At 41.7% G+C, this 23,489-nt stretch overlaps 1 protein-coding gene across 1 annotated transcript in view; it reads right to left on the reverse strand.

Annotated features, from left to right (window-relative positions):
* Positions 1–23,489, reverse strand: part of LOC126455917 (cubilin-like) — a 460,250-nt gene that overhangs the window by 140,760 nt on the left and 296,001 nt on the right. Inside the window, exon 4 of the mRNA XM_050091674.1 lies at positions 20,350–20,409. Within this exon, the coding sequence (XP_049947631.1) occupies positions 20,350–20,409 (60 nt within the window). The remainder of the gene's footprint in view (positions 1–20,349; positions 20,410–23,489) is intronic.

The following is a 23,489-nucleotide window of genomic DNA, read 5'->3' on the forward strand; positions in this document are numbered from 1 at the left end:
CCACGTAGGATCCTTGTCCACTGTACTGTTAAATCACTTGTTAGTCGTTTACAGTAATCAGCCAATAAGTTGTTTAGCATAACTTATGTCTGTTTTTTCATTAAAAAAATTAATGTTGTTAGAACTCTAAAACTTTTGACTGCATTCTCAATCATTTATATAGCCCCCACAGGGTTAATCCGTACTTCCATACTAATACCGATATTATTAAATGCGAAAGTAACTTTGTCTGTTACGTTTTCATGAGTTTACCGCAGAACCGATTGATATCAAATTTGGTATTGAGATAGCTTGAACACTGAAGAAGATCTTAGGCTACATTAGAAAGTTTTATTATTTTTTTATTGATAACATTTTTAAGTATGATATCCGTGAGTGGGATGCAGACGACGCTGCTGCGATTGTCGACAAGTCTTTGTGTTTGTAGATTATTCCGCGGTAGTGAATATCCAAAATTATTGAGCGCGCCGCTTATCATACTGACTTGCTACACACCCTGACATAACAGGAGAGTTTTTAAGGAGATACAACAATAAAATCCGACTGTAACACCGAGAAACATGTTTAAAACTATTACGATATGCCTAGAAAACTTAAATATGATTTAGTGCGTAGATCAAAGAGAGCTCGAACTGCGACGTTACTCGGACGCAACAAACGTCGGAGCAATCTCAGATCCCCCGGACCTAAGACGCAGAACGTTACGCGGCCGTAAGACCTACTGAGACAGGAGAACAGTCACAGGGCCGTCGCATCTTTTATGCCGACTGTCTTGCATCTCTGACAGCTAGCGAGACGCTCGACGACTCACAACGAGGGCATCGTTTAAAGACTATGCCACAAACAGAGAGACGTCGTGCCTTCCCATGTAGGACATGGAAGGCTTTTAGTGATGTTGCGTCCATTGTGATCCATTAACTATCTTTGTTAATCATCGATTAGTCATCTTAAAGGGAATTGATCAAAAATGTAGGCATTGACAAGTTAAGAAACGGCTGCTATGTTTCCCTCTGGTGGGAAAATGTCCCTTCCACTACTAGCTGGCCCGGAAGGACCCCTACATACTCAACTTCTGTACGAATGTAATGAACTGACAACTTTTTTTTTTTTAACAGGGAATATAAAGCATGTTTTCAGGTGATTTCATTTGGTTGCGATGCAGAAATTAAAACATCAGGTTTTTCGAATACTTTTACGACACAAAGTCGAATTTCCCATAGACTTGGATCTTTGCTACCACCAGATACACATCACTAACGAAGTAGACTATAGGTGTACTAATATCAGAGGCATGGAAAAGAGATGGTTTCGAATATTCCGAAAATTTATTCATTATGTACCGACATACCAGCAAACCAAACATATACAGGGTGTTACAAAAAGGTACGGCCAAACTTTCAGGAAACGTTCCTCACGCACAAATAATGAAAAGATGTTATGTGGGCATGTGTCAGGAAACGCTTAATTTCCATGTTAAAATGGCTCTGAGCGCTATGGGACTTTACATCTGAGATCATCAGTCCCCTAGAACTTAGAACTACTTAAACCTAACTAACCTAAAGACATCACACACATCCATGCCTGAGGCAGGATTCGAACCTGCGACCGTAGCGGTCGCGCGGTTCCAGACTGAATCCATGTTAGAGCTCATTTTAGTTTCGTCAGTATGTACTGTACTCCCTCGATTCACCACCAGTTGGCCCAATTGAAGGAAGGTAATGTTGACTTAGGTGCTTGTGTTGACATGCGACTCACTGCTCTACAGTACTAGCATCAAGCACATCAGTACGTAGCATCAACAGGTTAGTGTTCATCACGAACGTGGTTTTGCAGTCAGTGCAATGTTTACAAATGCGGAGTTGGCAGATGCCCATCTGATGTGTGGATTAGCACGGGGTAATAGCCGTGGCGCGGTACGTTTGTATCGAGACAGATTTCCAGAACGAAAGTGTCCCGACAGGAAGTCGTTCGAAGCAATTGATCGGCGTCTTAGGGAGCACGGAACATTCCAGCCTATGACTCGCGACTGGGGACGACCTAGAACGACGAGGACACCTGCAATGGACGAGGCAATTCTTCGTGCAGTTGACGAAAACCCTAATGTGAGCTGTACAAGGTAACGTTGACCACGTCACTGTATGAAGAGTGCTACGGGAGAACCAGTCGTTTCCGTACCATGTACAGCGTGTGCAGGCACTATCAGCAGCTGATTGGCCTCCACGGGTACACTTCTGCGAATCGTTCATCCAACAATGTGTCAATCCCCATTTCAGTGCAAATGTTCTCTTTACGGACGAGGCTTCATTCCAACGTAATCAAATTGTAAATTTTCACAATCAACATGTGTGGGCTGACGAGAATCCACACGCAATTGTGTAATCACGTCATCAACACAGATTTTCTGTGAACGTTTAGGCAGGCATTGTTGGTGATATCTTGATTAGGCCCCATGTTCTTCCACCTACGATCAATGGGGCACGTTATCATGATTTCACACGGGATACTCTACCTGTGCTGCTAGAATACGTGCCTTTACAAGTTCAACACAACATGTGGTTCATGCACGATGGAGCTCCTGCACATTTCAGTCGAAGTGTTCGTACGCTTCTCAACAGCAGATTCGGTGACCGATGGATTGGTAGAGGCGGACCAATTCCATGGACCCCCATGCTCTCCTGACCTCTACCCTCTTGACGTTCATTTATGGGGGCATTTGAAAGCTCTTGTCTACACAACCCCGGTACCAAATGTAGAGACTCTTCGTGCTCGTATTGTGGACGGCTGTGATACAATACGCCATTCTCCAGGGCTGCATCAGCACATCAGGGATTCAATGCGACGGAGGGTGGAAGCATGTATCCTCGCTAACGGAGGACATTTTCGACATTTCTTGTAACAAAGTGTTTGAAGTCACGCTGGTACGTTCTGTTGCTGTGTGTTTCCATTCCACGATTAATGTGATTTGAAGAGAAGTAATAAAATGAGCTCTAACATGGAAAGTAAGCGTTTCCGGACACATGTCCACATATCATATTTTCTTTCTTTGTGTGTGAGGAATGTTTCCTGAAAGTTTGACCGTACCTTTTTGTAACACCCTGCATAGACCACTACACGTCCAGATACTTATAATTTACTAGCATACTTCCTTACCATCACTCATCATAACAAAACTACTAATATGCCAGCGTGTGAGAACGGCGGGCCGCACGATTACTGCAATTTGATGACCACTGATTTAGAAGAATGCGAAGTTGCACAGAGAGCTACCAAAAAATCTTCCTTCTTCCGTAAACGGAAAAACGGAACAATATGAACCCTTTAATACACACCATACCGCATACGGATGTAGATAACTTAGATGTACTGTTTGCAGTATATTTGTCCATCTGAGAATGACATGATTGTTATGGACTAACACACAGCTGTGCATTATTAATTCCATGTTCGAGAGACACGCATATGAGTAACAATATCCACTGCAAATTCAAATATGAATATGCTAACACTAATGTAATTTATTAACGATTTTTCTACCTTATTTGATTTTTTTTGTCAGGAATCTCAACTCTGGAACCCCTATTTACGGAAAACACCGCTCACTGATGCCTCCGTAGCAACTTCGACGCCAACGAAACGGCGGACGCGAAAATTTCGCGTCCGTTGATAAGCACTGGCCACAGAGGGGAAAGGAACTTCAGAAACAGAGCATAACAACGTTTCACATCAAAGCTGTTCGTTAAATTACAGACGGCCGGAAATTGAATTTCATCTCTTCCGCTTCAGTATGCTCACGGGAATGGAGTATTACAGCGGAAGCAATAGATGAGATTGGACAACGTTTGCTGGTGGAAGGGAATGCAGTCTTCGCAACGAAGCCGTAATACCTTCCTGAAAAGTATAACACCAACTGTGCATCAAACGCCCCTGTGTGCACGGAGGAAAAGTATGAGGGGTAATAATGTTACCAGCAGACAGCGACTCCGTCAAATTGTGAAGTCTATTACGAGTATAACTTTATATCGGCTGACAGGTTACGAGATGAGCGTTTGAAAGAATCATTTTTCTGAGGAAATGATGACATGCTTTTAATTCACGTAAAACTGTATCAATACGTAGCTTTTCTTAAAGCTTATTGTATGTCAGTAGCAAACAGAGGAAAGGAATTCATCGCCAATAACACATTTATTTAAGGGACTTTAAATCAATCTGCATAACTACAAAAAAGTCGGTATTCTTGCCACCAAACGCATTTAGTTTTTTGATACAAAACGTTACCATATCTGATAATAAATGTCCGATTTTCGTTCGCATCCGGAAGTACCGTCTGCTTGCACATTTTTGAAGTATTTCCTCTTTTGGAACTGCTGTTTTTTATTATGTTTTACACCAATGAGAAGAAACGTGATTGGCAACAAAAATTTGCAGGCAATACTACCTTCAATGATTGTAAAACAACTACGAACTGCATGGCGACACAAATCAAGAATCAATAATACATTCTCTTTAAGGTTTGCATCAATTTAGTAATCTCTGAAATTTAATTGACAAAGAAGATGGATTCTAGAGAAATTTAGTAGCTAGGCTTTCACAAAACAAAATGGCTTTCTGATACTACTGTTGACATGCAATAATATTCTTCACACTAGATAAAAATTCAGGAAAAACTACATTACCACATAAGGCTGTTGTTGAAACTACAGTTGAAGGGATGGTTGAAGGAAATAATCATAGTGACAGGACTAGATGTAAATGAATATATTAGATCGTTGATGATGTAGCACGCAAGGAAGAGAATATGTGGCAGAAGACAAAAATGGGTAACTACATCGTACCAGACTTAAGGCCTTTCACACGTTTAATAGTTATTGCACTATAATATTGTGTCAACACATTGCACGAAAGTGGTATGCCAACAAATGCATAGCATTAATGCGCAGCATTTATGACTGGGACTCAGCAGTTAGAACTCTGTCTTTGTACCGAACTTGTAGCGAACATGTCGGCGATCGACGATGTGTAACTCGTATGTATTGGCACTGATTTGCTTGCAGTGCAAAACATAAACGGAAATTATAGAAAGCGGACGAAATAAGTCTGAAAAACTTCCAGTAAACATTTCAATAGACCAGGGGCTTATTCCCTGCAGCACAGATTCGTAAATACCACTTAATTTTATTACGGACTAGCAGTTCCCGGGCGCGAGTTGCTGTGTCTCACTCTGGTGAAAAGAAGAGAAAAAAAAAGAGAAATCACGTCTTAAATTTCGGGCATGCAGCCGCGCAAATAAAATTTCCTGCTTTAATACTTCGGCCTCGTATCGTCCAGCCATCTGGTCTTCAGAGTGAGTCACAAGACTGACGACAAGATTCCAAGCGCGGCCTTGTATGCTCCACCGCGGCGGTACTGCGCATGTGGGTCACAGTTGACAAAGAAATACGCTTACACATGGGCCGCCTGTGGCGAAGGCGCACAGACATTTGATTCACCGAGCGAGGTGGCGCGGTGGTTAGACACTGGACTCGCATTCGGGAGGACGACGGTTCAATCCCGCGTCCGGCCACCCTGATTTAGGTTTTCCGTGATTTCCCTAAATCGCACCAGGCAAATGCCGGGATGGTTCCTTTCAAAGGGCACGGCCGACTTCCTTCCCCGTCCTTCCCTAATCCGATGAGACCGATGACCTCGCTGTCTGGTCTCTTTCCCCAAACCAACCAACCAACCAACCAACATTCGATTCGTTTATCGATGTACTTTCGGCAGTGGTGACACCATGACGATTTCTCTGCAGTTTAATTACCCCAAGGGCCGGATTCTATGCTTAGCCGAAATTAAAACCATTGTCTCTAATTTTAAATTATTTCCTAATCTAACCTCTATAGCTTCCTTGAAGAGAGATTCCCAAAAGGAAGAGGTGGTTGTTAAAATCTTCACATCACTGTAATTCCTGTATCAATGTCCGGCCGGTGTGGCCGGGCGGTTCTAGGCGCTTCAGTCTGGAACCGCGTGACGGCTACGGTCGCAGGTTCGAATCCTTCCTCGGGCATGGATGTGTGTGATGTCCTTAGGTTAGTTAGGTTCAAGTAGTTCTAACTTCTAGGGGACTGATGACATCAGATGTTAAGTCCTATAGTGCTCAGAGCCATTTTAACCATTTGACCCCTGTATCAGTGAAATGTTCGGCCACAGCTGACTTATCTGGCTGTGATAAGCATATGTATCTTTGATGCTCCACACATCTCTCATGAACGGTGCGTGTTGTTTGATCTATGTATGTTTTCTCACAGTTTCCGTAAGGAATCTGACACACACCCGCTTTACGAAGCAGTTAGTCGTCCTTTACAGAGCCGAGTAAAGCTGAAATCTTCGTGGGATGCTGGAAGATCACCTCAACACAGTGTTTCTTCGAGAAAAGACCACCCACATAGGGCACTATCTTCTTCGCTATCACGTACCAGAATTCTAGGTTTTGCATTGAATGCCCTACGAATTTATGGGGACAAAATCCATCCGCTTTAAAAAGGCTCTTGAGGAATGTGAACTCATCTGGCAAATTATCTTCATCGAATATACAGTGCGCCCTATGCACTAATGTCTTAAGGACGCCAGTGGTCTGTGAAGGATGACGGCAGCTACTGGCATGTAAATATAGATTTATGTGTGTGGGCTTCCGATGTACGGAGTATCCTAATGTGCCATTAACTTTACGGACAACAATAACATCCAAAAATGGGAGGTTGCCGTCTTTTTCTATTTCCATAGTAAATCTGATAGTATCACGGATAGAATTCAAATGTTCAAGAAATCCGTGTAATTCATCCATCCCGTGCGGTCATACCACAAATGTGTCGTCCACGTACCTCCAGAAGACCGTTGGTTTAAAACTTCTCGAGTCCAATGCCTTGTCCTCGAAGTCTTCCATGAATAAAGTAGCTACCAGAGGGGAGCAGCACTATCAATCTGCTCATAAAATTCACCATTAAACTGAAAATAAGATGATACAAGCATATGTTCAAATAAGGCCGTAATGTTTTTATCAAAATGTTGGCAGATAAGAGGTAAAGAGTCCTTTAAAGGTACCTTGTTGTATAATAATACCACGTCAAAACTAACAAGCACATCCGTACTATTTAGCCTGATACTGCTACGTCTCTGAATAAAATCTATAGAATTATGAATGTGGTGACTACCAATGGTTTTAATAAGGAAGCTAAATATTTGGCAGAAAAATACGTTGGTGAACCAATAGTGCACGTTGTAGGCCTCATAGGCAAGTCCTCTAGACGCTCATCCTTATCCATCTTGTGAACTTTAGGAAGGCCATAAAATCTCGGTACCGAAGGAAGTAATAAGAAGTTTAAAAGTGCGAGGTGCAGTACCACCAATTTTATGGGCTTCGTTTCCAGTTATCTCGCCCATATCTAATGTGAGGTCGTTAAGTGATCTCCTTCCCATGGAGATTGATCCCAGTGTCTTTGATGAGAACTGACAAGTTGCAAAGCACAGTATTCCCCTCGTGCGCCGGAGACTTCATACGTTTTCACGAGTGCTCAGTATTCTCATGTACCTGGTCCCTGCTAGCCGTCTTCCATCATTATGAAATTCACTTGGTTTACTTCGTCACGTACTCTTCTGCTGTGTCTAGTAATATTCAGAGGTATCAGTTAAGCCGGCGTGGTTCAGTTTGATCATGTAAGCAGTACTGAGCAGCAACACAATCAGCCTAATGTCCCTACATACATCTAAACTTTGTTCCTTAGGATTCGAATGTTCTTCCCCTGGGTGCTTAGCTCCACATCGTACACATGGAAAATACATTTGTCTTGCACGAGTTTCGTCAACTGAATGAGACCAATTACACGTCTGATCATTAATTCAGCCGTATTCCTGGTTAAAACTTGTTATCAACGAGAACATCCGTTAGACCTGTTACAGCTGTTAACAAGACTACTGTAGTATACACAATATTTTATAGATATGCGACGATGCTGAGTTTGTATTTATGTTCGATTAAGCCACTATGGCTCCATTACATTAGAAAATTTTTTTAAAACAGATCTGAAGGTGGCCATTACTGACAGGAATCAGTAGTCTTAGGATCTAACAAAATTATCATCTTAGACGGAAGAACGGGAATTTATTGTAAAAATTACTTGTTTTCAAAAAGGAAAGCACAACTCTGTTTCAGGGCTTGTGTCCCATCTTCAGGTGCATATTAAAATGAGATTCCACATGCGATGCATACTTTAACGTCTTTTAACCTGATTTTTGCGTTCTTTATGGACTCATAGTTTAATATGCACCTGAAGATAAGACACAGGTCCTGAAACCGGGTTGTGGGTTCCTTTTTATAAACAAATAATTTTTGGAGCTGCAGCGAATTTTATCGTTGATGATGAATATCAACAGTTGTGGATGCCTGTCAAGAGAAACAAGTGTAGAACTTATTAGACTGAAGCCGGCCGGTGTGGCCGTGCGGTTCGAATCCTGCCTCGGGCGTGGATGTGTGATGTCCTTAGGTCAGTTAGGTTTAAGTAGTTCTAAGTTCTAGGGGACTGATGACCACAGATGTTAAGTCCCACAGTGCTCAGAGCCATTTATTAGTCCGTTTCCTTCAGATACTTTTCAATGAAATTACGGTAAAGCTTTTCGAAGAACTACCATTGTCTTCAACATTTCGCAGTCAGATTGCGTTACCGGTAATCGTGCCTAAAATTCGCTGAAAAACAAATTTCGGAATTTTAATTTAACATTTAGCGTAATTCTTGCAGTCAATGGTAGTCGTTCGCCATTAATTATCTGATGCTCCACAAAGAATGTGTAACGCTGAACTTGCGATTTACGGATTATTGTGTTCGGTCTCAAGTGACTCCCTGGTTACTGGCTTTGTTGGATATGAATGTAGAGGTATCTCTGTACCTACTTTGAAAGGAAAGAGGGAGGACGGATGGCGAGTATCAAAGCTCGTGAGACTGCTACAGAGGCGGAGGAGAGGACGCGACGGCGCAATGCACATCCGCTGCGACAGACATCAGCGGTATAAAGGGGCGCCCGCTACTTCAAAGGGTAAACGAGACGACCCGCCGCCTTCCGCGAGATGGCCCTGAGCGAGCGCCCTCGTACCGACGAGGCTGCGATGCTCTCCTCGGCGCGGAAATATGGCTAAATGAAGAGACCTAAGACGGCTGCCTCTCGTCAAAAATTCATAGCTGCGAGAGCTTTTGAAAGATTAAACAGGCAATGTACCTAGCGAAGAGCGCGTATCGCCATATACTCTACACTCAGGATCTTTTATATTACTTTGTAGCTGTTGGTGAATGGAAAAGAAAACTGAGGATTTCTTACACGACTATCTGTTTGGGCTTAGGAAAGGTAAAGGTACCAGAGAGGCAGTTCTCACATTGCAGTTGAAAACGGAAACCAGAGTAAAGAAAATTCACTGGATTTGTCGATCTGGTAGAATCTTTCGATAATGTCAGATGGTGGATGATGTTCGAAATTCCGAAGAAATGGATGTAAGCTATAGGGAAAGACGGATAATATACAATATGTACAAGAGCTTTGGAGGATCTAAGGTGAAATAGGGCAGAAGAAATAGATAATAGTCCATCTTTTGATTTGCAGCTCCTTGTATTGGCCGTGTTTGCAGTTAAAATTTTTGGGATTTGCGGTCCGCCAGTTACGCAAAACACCGTTTTTCTCAGTACCCAAACTTTCTCATCAACATTGTTTGGCTGCAGATGACAAGCTACCTGTAATAATGAACACAAAAGTGGTCCAGAAGATTCATGCTCACCAAATGTAAAGGTATTTATAAAAAGAAACGATCTGTTGTTTGAACTAAAAATGCACATTATTTTATAATCATGTAACAAAAATATTCACATTGCAGAATAAATAAAAACGAAAACCCATTGATGATGGCACAGTGGTGCCGAAATATGTTTGGGTACTGAGAAAAACGGTGTTTTGCGTAACTGGCGAACCGGAGATCCCAAAACAAAAGTAACATTCCATCAGAATTTCTAAAATCATTGAGTGAAGTAGCAACAAAACGACTATTCACGTTGGTGTGTAGAATGTATGGAATCTGGCGCCGTACCATCTGACTTTCGAAAAGCATCATCCACACAGTTCCGAAGACGGCAAGAGCTGACAAGTGCGAGAATTATCGTACAATTAGCTTAACAGCTCATGCATCCAAGCTACTTACAAGAATGATATACAGAATAATGGAAACGAAAACTGAGAACGCGCTAGACGACGATCAGTTGGGCCTTAGGAAAGGTAAAGGCACGAGGGAGGCAATTCTGACGTTGCGGTTAATAATGGAAACAAGATTAAAGAAAAATCAAGATACGTTTATAGGATTTGTCGACCTGGAAAAAGCGTTCAGCAATGTAAAATGGTGTAACGTGTTAGAAATTCTGAAAAAAATATGAGTAAGCTATAGAGAGAGACGGGTCATATACAATATGTACATCAGCCAAGAGGGAATAATAAGAATGGACTACCAAGAACGAAGTACTCGCATTAAAAAGGGTGCAAGCCAAGAATGTAGCCTAACGCCCCTAATGTTCAATCTGTACATCAAGGAAGTAATGATGGAAATAAAAGAAAGGTTCAGGAGTGGAATTAAAATTCAAGGTGAAAGGATATCAATGATACGATTCGCTGATGACATTGCTCTCCTGAGTGAAAGTGAAGATGTATTACATGTTCTGATGAACGGAATGAACAGTCTAATGAGTACAGAGTATGGACTGAGAGTAAGTCGAAGAAAGACGAAGGTAATGAGAAGTAATAGAATTGAGAACAGCGAGAAACTTAACATCAGGATTGATGGTCACGAAGTAGATGAAGTTAAGGAATTCTACTACCTAGGCAGTAAAATAATCAATGACGGACGGTGCAAGGAAGACATCAAAAGTAGACCAGCAACGCCAACAGGGCATTCCTGGCCAAGAGAAGTGTACTAATAACAAACATCGTCCTTAATTTGAGGAAGAAATTTCTGAGAATGTACGTCTGGAGTACAGCATTGTATGGTAGTGAAACATGGACTGTGTGAAAATCGGAAAAATCGGAACAGAAGAGAATCGAAGCATTTGAGATGTGGTGCTACAGACGAATGTTAAAAATTTGGTGGACTGCTAAGGTAAGGAATGAGGAGGTCGTGCGCAGAATCGGAGAGGAAAGGAATACGTGGAAGACACTCATGAGGAGAAGGGTCAGGACGATAGGACATCTGTTAAGACATGAGGGAATGAATTCCATGGTATTAGAGGGAGCTGTAGAGGTCAAAATCTGTAGCGGAAGACAGAGATTGGAATACATCCAGCAAACAATTGAGGACGTAGATTGCAAGTGCAATGGCTCTGAGCTCTATGCGACTTAACTTCTGAGGTCATCAGTCGTCTAGAACTTAGAACTAATTAAACCTAACTAACCTAAGGACATCACACACATCCATGCCCGAGGCAGGATTCGAACCTGCGACCGTAGCGGTCACTCGGTTCCAGACTGTAGCGCCTAGAACCGCACGGCCACTCCTGTCGGCATTAAACCAGTCAACAGACTGATGACCAAATAAAAAAAAAGAACTATGAAGAGGCGTTGCCGTAGGGACGTTTACAAATTCGCTTTGTAGACATGCCCAGCAGCTGCGACCAGCGTACAGAAACAGAGTCTACAGTATGAATCTAGTAGAAAGCCAAGGGAAATGGAAAAATGCGAGCGGAAGACCAAGAACGAAGTGCACAGATTAAAAAGCGTGTAAGACAGGGATGTAGAAGCAATGACGGACAGAGGAATTACAATTCAAGGTGACAGGATGTCAATGATACGATTTGCCGATGACATTTCAAACGTCAGTGGAAGTGAAGAAGTATTACACAATGTGCTAAATAGTATGGACGCTTTAACGACTATAGGATATGTACGGAGTGTAAATCGAAGAAAGGCGAAAGTAATGAGAAATGACACAAATGAGAATAGTGAGAAACTTATCATCAGATCGGGAAGTAGATAAAGTTAAGGAATTCTGATACCTATATCTCCAACTACATGTACAAGAATACTCTGCAAATCACACTTAAGAGCCTGGAAGAGGGTACATCGAACCGCCTTTATAATAATTCTCTGTTATTCCACTATCGAACAGCATGCGGAGGAGACGAAAAACCATATCTTTCCATGCGAGCTCTGATTTCCATTATTTTATTACGGTAATCGTTTTTCCCCATGCACGTGGGTGTCAAAGAAATATTTTCGCGTTCGGAGGAGAACGTTAGTGATTGAAATTTCATGAGAAAATTCCACCGCAAAGAAAAACGCGTTTCGGTTCTAGGCGCTCCAGTCCGGAGCCGCACTGCTGCTACGGTCGCAGGTTCGAATCCTGCCTCGGGCATGGGTGTGTGTGATGTCCTTAGGTTAGTTAGGTTTAAGTAGTTCTAAGTTCTAGGGGACTGATGACCACAGCAGTTGAGTCCCATAGTGCTCAGAGCCATTTGAAAAACGCAATTGTTTTAAAGGTCTATCCCAAACCCTGCATCACGTCCGTGACACTCTCCCTCCTATTTCGCGATAATACAAAACATGCTACTCTTCGCTGAATTTTGTCAATGTTCTCCGTTATTCCTGTGTGCTAAGGATCCCAGACCGCGCAGCAGTACTCCAAAAGACGACGGAAAAGCGTAGTGTAGGCAGTTTCTTTAGTACATCTGTTACATTTTCTAACTGATCTGCCGATAAAGCACAACCTTTGGTTTGCCTTCCCCACAACATTTTCTACGTGTTTTTTTCCAATTTAAATTGTTCGTAATTGTAATTCCTAGTATTTGGCCGAATTCACGCCCTTTAGATTACACTGACGTTCAAAGGATTCCTTTTAGCACTCATGCGGATGACCTCACACTTTTCATTATTTAGGGTCAATGGCTTCAGATATCTTTTCTAAATCGTTTCACAATTTTTTTGTCTTACAGTTACGTACATTCTTAGAAATTTCTTCCTCAAACTAAGTCCTACATTTACTAGACGATAAACGGCAGCATCATCTGCAAACAACCTAAGATAGCAATATATCCCTTGACGGACTGAGCAAGGATGCCAGAAAAACCAGACCAGCACTGGCAAAAAGCGCAATCTTGGCCAAGACAACTCTGCTAATATTAGACATTGGCTTTAATTTGAGGAAGAAGTTTCTAAGAATGTGGTAAGGAATGACGCCGTTCTGCGCAGAATTGGAGAGGAAAGGAGTGTATGGCAAACATTGACAACAAGAAGGAACTGGACGGTAGGATATCTGTTCAGACATCAGGGAATAATTTCCATCGTACCAGAGTGAGCTATAAAGGGTAAAAACTGTAGAGGAAGACAGAAATCGGAATGGGTCCAGCAGATAATTGGGGACATAGATTGCAGGTGCTACTCTGAGATGAAGAGGTTGGCACAGGAGAGGAATTCGTAGCGGGCCGCATCAAACCAGTCAGAAGACTGAAGCTACACAGTTGGAAATAGTGCAAGTACAGAATTTTGACGCCAAACTCTACTAAAATGAATATGAACTGCCCGCGAAAGGCAAAGGTCCCGAGTTCGAGTCTCGGTCCGGCGCACAGTTTTAATCTGCCAGGAAGTTTCATATCAGCGCACACTCCGCTGCAGAGGGAAAATCTCATTCTGAAAACATGCCCCAGGCTGTGTCTAAGCCACGTCTCCTGAATATCCTTTCTTTCAAGAGTGCTAGTTCTGCAAGGTTCGCAGGAGAGCTTCTGTAAAGTTTGGAAGGGAGGAGACGAGGTACTGGCAGAAGTCAAGCTGTGAGGACTGGGCGTAAGTCGTGCTTGGGTATCTCAGTTGATAGAGTACTTGCCCGCAAAAGGCAAAGGTCCCGAGATCGAGTCTCGGTCCGGCACACAGTTTTAATCTGCCAAGAAGTTTCAGTTTGAACATCTTCAAGCTAATTCTCTACATAATCAGCACTCCGACTTAGACATTTGTAGTAGCCATGTACCAACATGCCAACACCCTCGTCATAGAAGGCAGCGAGCGAACTTTGCTTTCCGCCACTTCTCTACGCTGGTCTGCAGTTCGTTGTCTGTGCCAAAACGCTGTATTAATAGCCAACGGTTCACGTAGGCAGAGATGAAAATCAGAGGGAGCGAATTCCTGGCTATATGGTGGGTGATCCAACACTTCCCATCGAAAACGCTGTAGGGGCGTCATTGCCCCTGCAGTGTGCGGCCGAGAATTGTCATAAAGAAGGAAATTGACAAGTATGTTACGTGGGGTTGAATGAAACATGCGTAACCTCGCAGCGGGCACCCATACTTGGCAGGAGACACTATTCTTCTAGGCGCCTTTTACTGCTTGCTGCGAGCTCGTAAACTGAAAAGAGCGACGTCAGGTGATCAACAGGCATACTATTGACACTGCCCAACACATCTGTGCAAAGCTTCAGCGGATTTTCACTGTCGCCTCCATTTCGTGATGTGTCGTACTTTACTTTTCGAATAGCCATCGTATTATCAACATTAATTCCTTCGTTAAAGGAAAATGCTATCTTATGTACAGTGAGAGAATCCTCGTTATGCGGCATTCTACATCACTTATTACTTGAGTGGTGTTCCGCATCATTTACGGTTTTTGTACTTTATATCTAAGAAAAGAAACAACGGAATCTTCTCCAAAACAGCGGAAACGCACACACTGGTTGCGTAACGTAAAAAAGGGCACTGAAGTTAAGTCAGTCAGTGTCAAAGCTTTAGTGGATTCGCAACTCCCTGGTGGTGAAGTGTACGGTTTTCATTCGAACAGGCTACACCCCACACAAACAGAAAAAAAATGTTTTTACCTTACTCTATGATCGCCTTGTTATTTTGCCTACTGGCTACCAGTTTCAGTACTTTCATTACGTTTTCCTGTAAACAAAAGAAATCACCGATAAGCATTTCAGATAAGCACTTGTCCCCAATTTTTTGCTGGAATATTCCAATCTCTGCCTTCCACTACAATTTTTTACCCTCTACAGCACCCTCTAGTGATGAGTTGACAAATGTCCTGTCATCCTGTACTTCGTTCTTCTTAGTGTTTTTCATAAGTTCCTTCCTTCACGAATTCTTTGGCGAACCTCCTCATTCCCTACCTCGCCAGTTCGTCAGTCCACATTTCAAACGTCTCGATTCTCTTCTGTTCTGGTTTTCGTATTGTCCCATTTTTCACTACCGTATAATGCTGTGCCCCAAAAGTACATTCCAAGGAATTCCTTCCTCAGCATTTAGAAAGGTTTTTTTCTCTGTGACAAGAAAAATGCATGGCACAGAGTTCAACCTTGAAACATATGCGGCCTATTACCCAATACGTTTAGTCGTCAATCTCGCTTCCCAAGTAAGTGAGTGATCACGTGCTGATGTTACAGACTTTGACGGATTATCGCGAAGGATAAATGTATCAAAAATATCTAATAAACGTGAGCTATAAAATACATTCCGTATTTTTCCATCTTCGTTACTGTAAAACACATCTCTTCTACTGGTCAAGATCTCACAGCACTTAAGGCAGGCATTTTAGGCCCCATGTTTACTGGACTTTTTCTTATTTTGGTCTGTACTAACTCCTCTAAAAATGTAGAAGGCAAAGACTTTGCTGCTGAAGACGAATGTTTTATAGTATCGTAGATGAACAAGTGCTCCTAGCTCTTAAGGTATACATTTTAGAGCCCATGTATACTAGACAATTGCAGTCCGCAGTTCATAAACCAGGGGATCAAGTTGTTGAAAAAGCAGTTCATGGGTATCAGTTACTGAATGCTGCCCCACTTTTGGGTTGCACATGAGGCTGGATTCTTCCTATACGTTGGCCAGGGACATGACGTCGTGAAACCCCGGAACAGGTTGCATAGGTAAAATAAAATTTGAAATGTACACAGCTGAAGGTGTTTTCGATTTGACATTTTAGGCAATCGAAGTCCCTCAACCATCCTGTATAAAGATGGAGTTATAGAGAGTTTACTTTTAGTTCAGACTGAATAATCAATGAAGAGGTACTGAATTCAATTGGAGGAAAAAACTTTACTAAAGGAAGGGATCGGTTGATCGGACACATCCTATATCAACAGTGAATGGCAGTGGGCAGTGATGGGAAGTGTGTGTGTGTGTGTGTGTGTGTGTGTGTGTGTGTGTGTGTGGTGGGGGGAGGGGGGGTATTGAAGGCTGCTTCTTTGTCTGCAGCCCCAACCGCCCTTTCAAAATAGTTGTTTGTTGCTTAAGTAAATCTGTGCTTGGTTTCAGTGTATGTAAATATGTTTTATAACTGATGGCAATTGTATACAGAAAATTTTGCTGGACTTCAATGCAATAAGTGATTACTGATTTTCTGAGAAACTGTAACTGGTCGCTTAATAAGGTTGTTCGGTAGAGAGCGGAAAATGTGAGGACTCAAGATCAGATGAATAAGGTGGGTGCGGAATGGCTCCGCAACCCAGTTACTGTATAGTGCTTTTGTGAGTCTAGCAGAAAGCGCGCGCACGTTATCGTGGATTAGCATCACTTCACGCAGTCTTCCTGGTCGTTGTTCTTGGACTGCGACTGCAAGACGTCTCAGTTGTTGACAGTGAACTTCAGCAGTGATGGTTACACCTCGGGGAAGCAATTCGTAGCCCACCACGCCGTCACTGTTCCACTTGCATAACATTATCTTTTGTGTATGCACGTGCGTGGATCGCTGTACAGTCAATTACTGCTTTGATTGGGCTCAACTATTCCTTTCTTTTCCTTATCTTAGTATAAAGACACCATTTTTCGTCAGCAGCAACGGTGCAGGATAGGAATGGTCGGTGATATTCACGAGCCATTTGGTGCCGAGCAAACAGAGATGCATGTATGGCCATGTGCTGATTTTTGTGATTTTGGCTTAGAGCATGCAGTACCTATGCACTCGATTTTTGACCCTTCCCCATTGCATGCAAATGTCGCAGGATGTTGGGATGGTCATAGTTCATCACATTCGGCTGTCACGGGTACAACGAAGCGAATTATTGAGGGTTGATGCTTTTAAACGATATTCATTCAGCCCCGAAGGTCTTCCTGAACATGGAGAATCAATAATGTCAAAACGATCGTCCTTAAAACGAGAATTTAATTTTCTTGCTGTGCTCTGTATGATGGTATACTTGTCTTACACGTTAAAATGTTTCTGTCTGCCTCCGCTGCTGTCACCGTCCTGTTGAAGTCAAACAGAAGAATATGTCCGAAATGTTCAGATTTCTCCACTTGGTACTCCATTTTCTAGCGTCCAGAGCTCCACTCACTTTACATCCAAATGATAAAACGACATTGTGTAAATTCAAATAGCAATAACGAATTATAAACAAAAATGAGAATCAATAAATAAAACCATATCAGCCGGAATACCATCACGCAAAGGAAAAGCGCTACGAACTTATGCGTCAACCTCATACAAAACTGTCCCCTAGGTTTCGCCTCGGAACGCGAGGGACATCTCTGAAGAACAAACGGCAATTGTATCAATGGTTGGAGAGGGCCCCCTAATTTATCGAGAATTACAGGGGGCCCAGCTATTCGTCACGTGATGCTGAATGTTTGATAATATATGTTTAACGTCATAATCCTCGATTAAAAGTTATTTATCGTCATTTTATTGGTACCAAGTTGTCATCCATATTTTATTTAACTTAACTCTCTCTTCCTTTGTGTTAACATAATAGTCATTTTAACGGAAAGATTCTTTGGGTTATACTGTATGACTTCTCCAGCCTTTGTAAACCCCCAGCGTGCATTAATTGATTAAATACGTTATAAAAATGTATTCTCCGCCATAATTTTGAGGGTACGCCGTCAAAAGAGCTGTCGAAAACTAAAAGGATAAACGATGTATCAAAGAATGTCCGAAGATAGGAAAGCAATATGTGAAGAAGAAATCACTTTCTCATAACACAAATCTCATAGATTACGAGATAAAACCAGAATTTTCAACTATGAATATCAATAGGAGGTAGATTTCACTGTCGTAAAGAACGACCATGAAATACATGATGTGGCTGCTGATTCGAGACAAGACGTTTAATTGTGTGATTAATTTCAAAAGAGCGAGAAGTCTGGTACAGATTTACCGGGTGATCAAAAAGTCAATATAAATTTGAGAACTTAATAAACCACGGAATAATGAAGATAGAGGTAAAAATTGACACACATGCTTGGAATGACATTGGGTTTTATTAGAACAAAAAAAAAATTCACAAAATGTCCGACAGATGGCGCTGGACAGCAAAACGTCAGTGACAGCGCATGACAATCGTGTATAAAACGAGCTGTAATGAGAGAGAGAATCAGATGCGCCAGCAGTCGCAGCATGTTGACGTTACCTGAAAAGCTTTTAGTGAAGCTGTATTATCAGACGCGTGAAAGATATCTTGCGCGCGTCGTTTGGTGATGATCGTGTGCTCAGCCGCCACTTTCGTCATGCTTGGCCTCCCAGGTCCCCAGACCTCAGTCCGTGCGATTATTGGCTTTGGGGTTACCTGAAGTCCCAAGTGTATCGTGATCGACCGACATCTCTAGGGATGCTGAAAAACAACATCCGACGCCAATGCCTCACCACAACTCCGGACTGTTGGCCGCGGTGGCCGTGCGGTTCTAGGCGCTTCAGTCCGGAACCGTGATACTGCTACGGTCGCAGGTTCGAATCCTGCCTCGGGCATGGATGTGTGTGATGTCCTTAGGTTAGTTAGGTTTAAGTAGTTCTAAGCTCTATAGGAGTGATGACCTCAGATGTTAAGTCCCATAGTGCTCAGAGCCATTGGAACCAATCAACTCCGGACATGCTTTACAGTGCTATTCACAACATTATTCCTCGACTACAGCTATTGTTGAGGAATGATGGTGGACATATTGAGCATTTCCTGTAAAGAACATAATGTTTGCTTTGTCTTAGTTTGTTATGCTAACTATTGCTATTCTGATCAGATGAAGCGCCATCTGTCGGACATTTTTTGAACCTTCGTGTTTTTTGGTTCTTCGCCATGTCATTCCAAGCATGTGTGTCAATTTGTACCTCTCTATCTACATTATTCCGTGATTTATTCAGTTTTAAAATTTATACTGACTTTTTGATCAACCGGTATATTGGAGTATTTATAAATGCAGCGGGTAGGAAAGTCCACATAATTAATTATAAGATGTTTATTGATGGAGACAGAACTTTCTAAGTTTTGAGTGTACTTGTTCACCACTGGATTAATGATTTATTTCTGCAGTTTATATCAATAGGTCTATATTTACATTACGCCTAATTTGAAACATTTAATACGCAAAACAAAATTAATTTGTAGAAGGAACTACATAACGCAGAAAATTGTATACCCCACCAGAAGCGTCATCATTCTCACCATGTAGGGTAAAACAGCGCAATGAAAGATAAGGATAGATGTCAAGTAAACCAAGCGTCATATTATAGAAGATGTAACGGTTATAACCGCAGATATTTTTATATCTAGCTCCTTAATATGGACACACATCAGTGTTTACGTTGCTCCTTCACTGTGCTAAACAGTCTTCCCACAAACACGTCACAAACTTCATGACCTGATATTTTCCGCACGGTCGTACTGAACCACTAAGTGGACTCTGCCTGTCAGTATGAACCAATCGTTTTGCGTCCACACGTCCACACATCAACACGTGACCTGCTGCCTAAAGGAAAACAAACATTAATGGCTTGCTCCTGTCGCATGTACTTGGAGCTACCAAACAATCTAATAACATACGACCTTATTAGTCTGCAAATGATGTAACACTGATGTAATGTTTTTCAGTATACCGTCCTCAGACACCAATAGAAATATCTGCCCTTATACCTGTACACCCTGCAGTACTATTGAGCTGTACGTACATGGGTGAAATTTAGGAAAAGGTGAAATGATTTTAAAAATACCATCTTGGTGTTGACAGTAAAATTCCCTCATGCGCACAAATTTCCCCATTCTCCTGTAACTGGTTTCGACTCTGCAACCAGAGTCAGATTTCTAAAAAGCAGCGACTCCTAGGACACGTAGTTATGATTTCACATCCTCCATGTAACTGCCGTTTTAATATCTGCTGATTGCTGCGAATCCGAACCGTTATCTGTTCAAACACACTCAATGATACCAAGAATCGGCAATTAAAGACCAAGATCATCAGTCGCCTTCTAACGACAGAGTATTTTCATATGTGCCACTTGTTCCCATGATTGAACTGAGTTGGTGGTCACGTAATGTACGTGAAAAAAAAAAGTCACAGCCTGTTATGCTTTGGCTGTTAATCTACGTGAAGGTACGAAAGTCATTTTTCTTACCTGAGATCACCTCTCTGTAAGGACACTTCTTCGAACACCACTCTGACACGTTCGTACGGTCTGAAAAACAAAAAAACAGTGATATTAGCAATTCTTACACATCATTTCCTCGGCACATGAAGCATAACAGAAAAAGACAAACACTACACCTCTATATAAACTCAAGATCAGACTGATGGCATTAGCCGGTGACTGAGTAGCAAATGCACAGCATATTTGACTGAAACAGTACTGCAGTCAGGTTTCAGAAGTGATCCATACAACAGTTGATAAAATAAAAACGGCCGAGTTTTTCCCATTAAATTTCAGTGTAATTTATGTAATTTTCCATGTCACTCTTGAAGATTTGTAAATAGTACGAAGAATCACAAATACTCACGGAACGATAAATCAGTAACATCTACCTGCGGTATGATTTCAAAACGTTGTCCCGATGTCTATCACGCTTCGCTGTTGCTTGACATAAATCTTACCTTCCTGGTCTAATCCTTTGCATTGAATTGACATACATTATTGTAAACTGGAAGCCTGATGGGGAAGAGAATATTGTCCGAATTTTAACGCCAATCAAAACATACACTGAAGCGCCTAAGAAACTTGTATAGGAATGCGTATTGAAATGCAGAGATATGTAAACAGCCAGAAAATGGCGCTGCGGTTGGCAACGCCTGAATGAGACAAGTGCCTGGCGCAGTTGTTAGATCGGATACTGCTGCTGCAATGGCAGGATATCAAGATTTTAGTGCCATAGTGAACCCTTCGACAGTCGCATAGTATGGTGTAGTACTGTCATTGATTGATAGGTGTCTCAGTTTTTGTCGGTTATTTAATGCAAGGTGATAATGGATAGAAAAAGTGTGTTTGAAGAGAGAGTTTATTCAATGGAGTTTTATACTAAGAAAAACACTTTGCAGAAAACCTGTTGGTAGCTTTACTCATGCAATTCCCTGCTTGGTAGTTCCTACAGTCACAACTTTCAAAACTTAATGGCGCACAGAAATTTAATTTGTAATAAATGAACAGAAGGAGCACATTTATTGTCAGCAAAACCGTCTGCGACAACGTGCTCTCATGTGCCAACCTCGTCATCTCGGAGTAGGACGTATACACAACGTCCTTACTTATTTTACATATTCTTCTCCTGCCGTTTTTACCTTTTACATCACCCTCCATGATGTCTTAAAATATGTTCTACCGCCCCGCTCCTTGTTTTTGTCATTGTTTCCCATGTTTTCTTTCCTCGTCGATTCTACAAAATACATACTCATATCTTATCAGACCGTCTGATTTTCAACTTCCTTCTATAGAAAACTTCGATTGTCTTATTTTTCGGTTTTACAGCAGTCCCAATGATTCATTGCCAGACAATGTTCCAAAAGTCTCTGTACCTCCACCTTTTCAGAAATAGTTGCGCGACTTGGCTGTTCAGTACAGAATGTGAAACCAAACACCTTCCAACCGTCTAATTTCGAAACTGTTACTTTATTTGGCTACCAGTTTCGGCGATTCCTATTCCGGTTCCGGTCACAATAGCGGCTAGCATTCAAAGACTGGTGTCTGTAAATTTCTGCTTGATACAGCAATAACATCTACCATTATCTGCTGCCTGGTAGTCAAATGAAGTAACAGTTTGTACATTAGACGGCTGAAAGCTTTTTTGATTTGAATTCAATGCTCCAAATGTACATTCTCAAAAACTTCTTCCTCAAATTAGCACCGTTATTTGATATTACAAAAATTCTTTTGGCCAGGAATGCTCTTTTATCTCTGCTAGTCTGCTTTTTATCTCCTCGCTGCTTGATTCGACACGTGTTCCTTTACTTCTCAGGTAACAGAATTCCTTTACTTCGTCTACTTTGTGTTCTCGAATTTCTGCTACTCTTTAATACATTCGTCTTCTTTCGATTAACTCTCAGTCCATATTCTATGCTCAGTAAGCTGTTTACTCCATTCAGTGTATCTTGTAATTGCTCCTCTCTTTCACTAAGGACAGCAATTTTTTCAGCAAATCTTATGATTGCAATCCTGCCACCTTGAATTTTAATCCCAATCCTGAACATTACTTATATTTCCGTCACTTCTTCTTCGATGTATGGATTGAGCAGTAAGTGTGAAAAACTGCATCCCTGTCTTACATCCCATTATACCAAGCATTTAGCTCTTGTTGTTCTGTTTTTATGTTGTTTCTTGATTCTTATAAGTAATGTGTACTACCCGTCTTTTCCTCTGCCTTTTTCTTATAGGTAGAGAAATTGTGTGTTTCCGTCATTTCTTGCGTCCATGCAGTCACACATTCAGAATAGAAATAAGTCGATTCCGGTTTCCATAATCTTTGAGAACTGTGATATGAGAATTCAGACGCCCAAAACACAATTTCTGTTGACGGTATACTCTGACCCAAAAGATCACATGACTCTGATTTGTCCGTAATAGCTTTGCAGATTTTGATTCACATTTCATCGCGAGTGCAGACAGATCACGTTTACAGCGACAGCGGATTTTGTACACATGTACCGGGTGATCAAAAAGTCAGAATAAATTTGAAAACTGAATAAATCGCGGAATAATGTACATAGAAAGGTACAAACTGACGCACATGCTTGAAATGACATGGGCTTTTATTAGAACCAAAAAAATACAAATTTCAAAAAATGTCCGACAGATGGCGCTTCATCTGATCAGAATAGCAATAATTACCAAAACAGATTAAGACAAAGCAAAGATGATGTTCTTTACAGGAAATTCTCAATATGTCCACCATCATTCTTCAACAATAGCTGTAGTCGAGGAATAATGTTGTGAACAGCACTGTAAAGCATGTCCGGAGTTATGGTGAGGCATTGGCGTCGGATGTTGTCTTTCAGCATCCCTAGAGATGTCGGTCGATCACGATACACTTGCGACTTCATGTAACCCCAAAGCCAATAATCGCACCGACTGAGGTCTGAGGACATGGGAGGCCAAGCATGACGAAAGTGGCGGCTGAGCACACGATCATCACCAAACGACGCGAGCAAGAGATCTTTCACGCGTCTAGCAATACCATGTTTTTTTTGTTCTAACAAAACCTCATGTCATTCCAAGCATGTATGTCAATTTATACCTCTCTATGTACATTATTCCGTGGTTTCTTAAGTTTT

This window comes from Schistocerca serialis, chromosome 2 (genome assembly GCF_023864345.2).
Source record: "Schistocerca serialis cubense isolate TAMUIC-IGC-003099 chromosome 2, iqSchSeri2.2, whole genome shotgun sequence".
NCBI classification, from domain to species: domain Eukaryota; kingdom Metazoa; phylum Arthropoda; class Insecta; order Orthoptera; family Acrididae; genus Schistocerca; species Schistocerca serialis.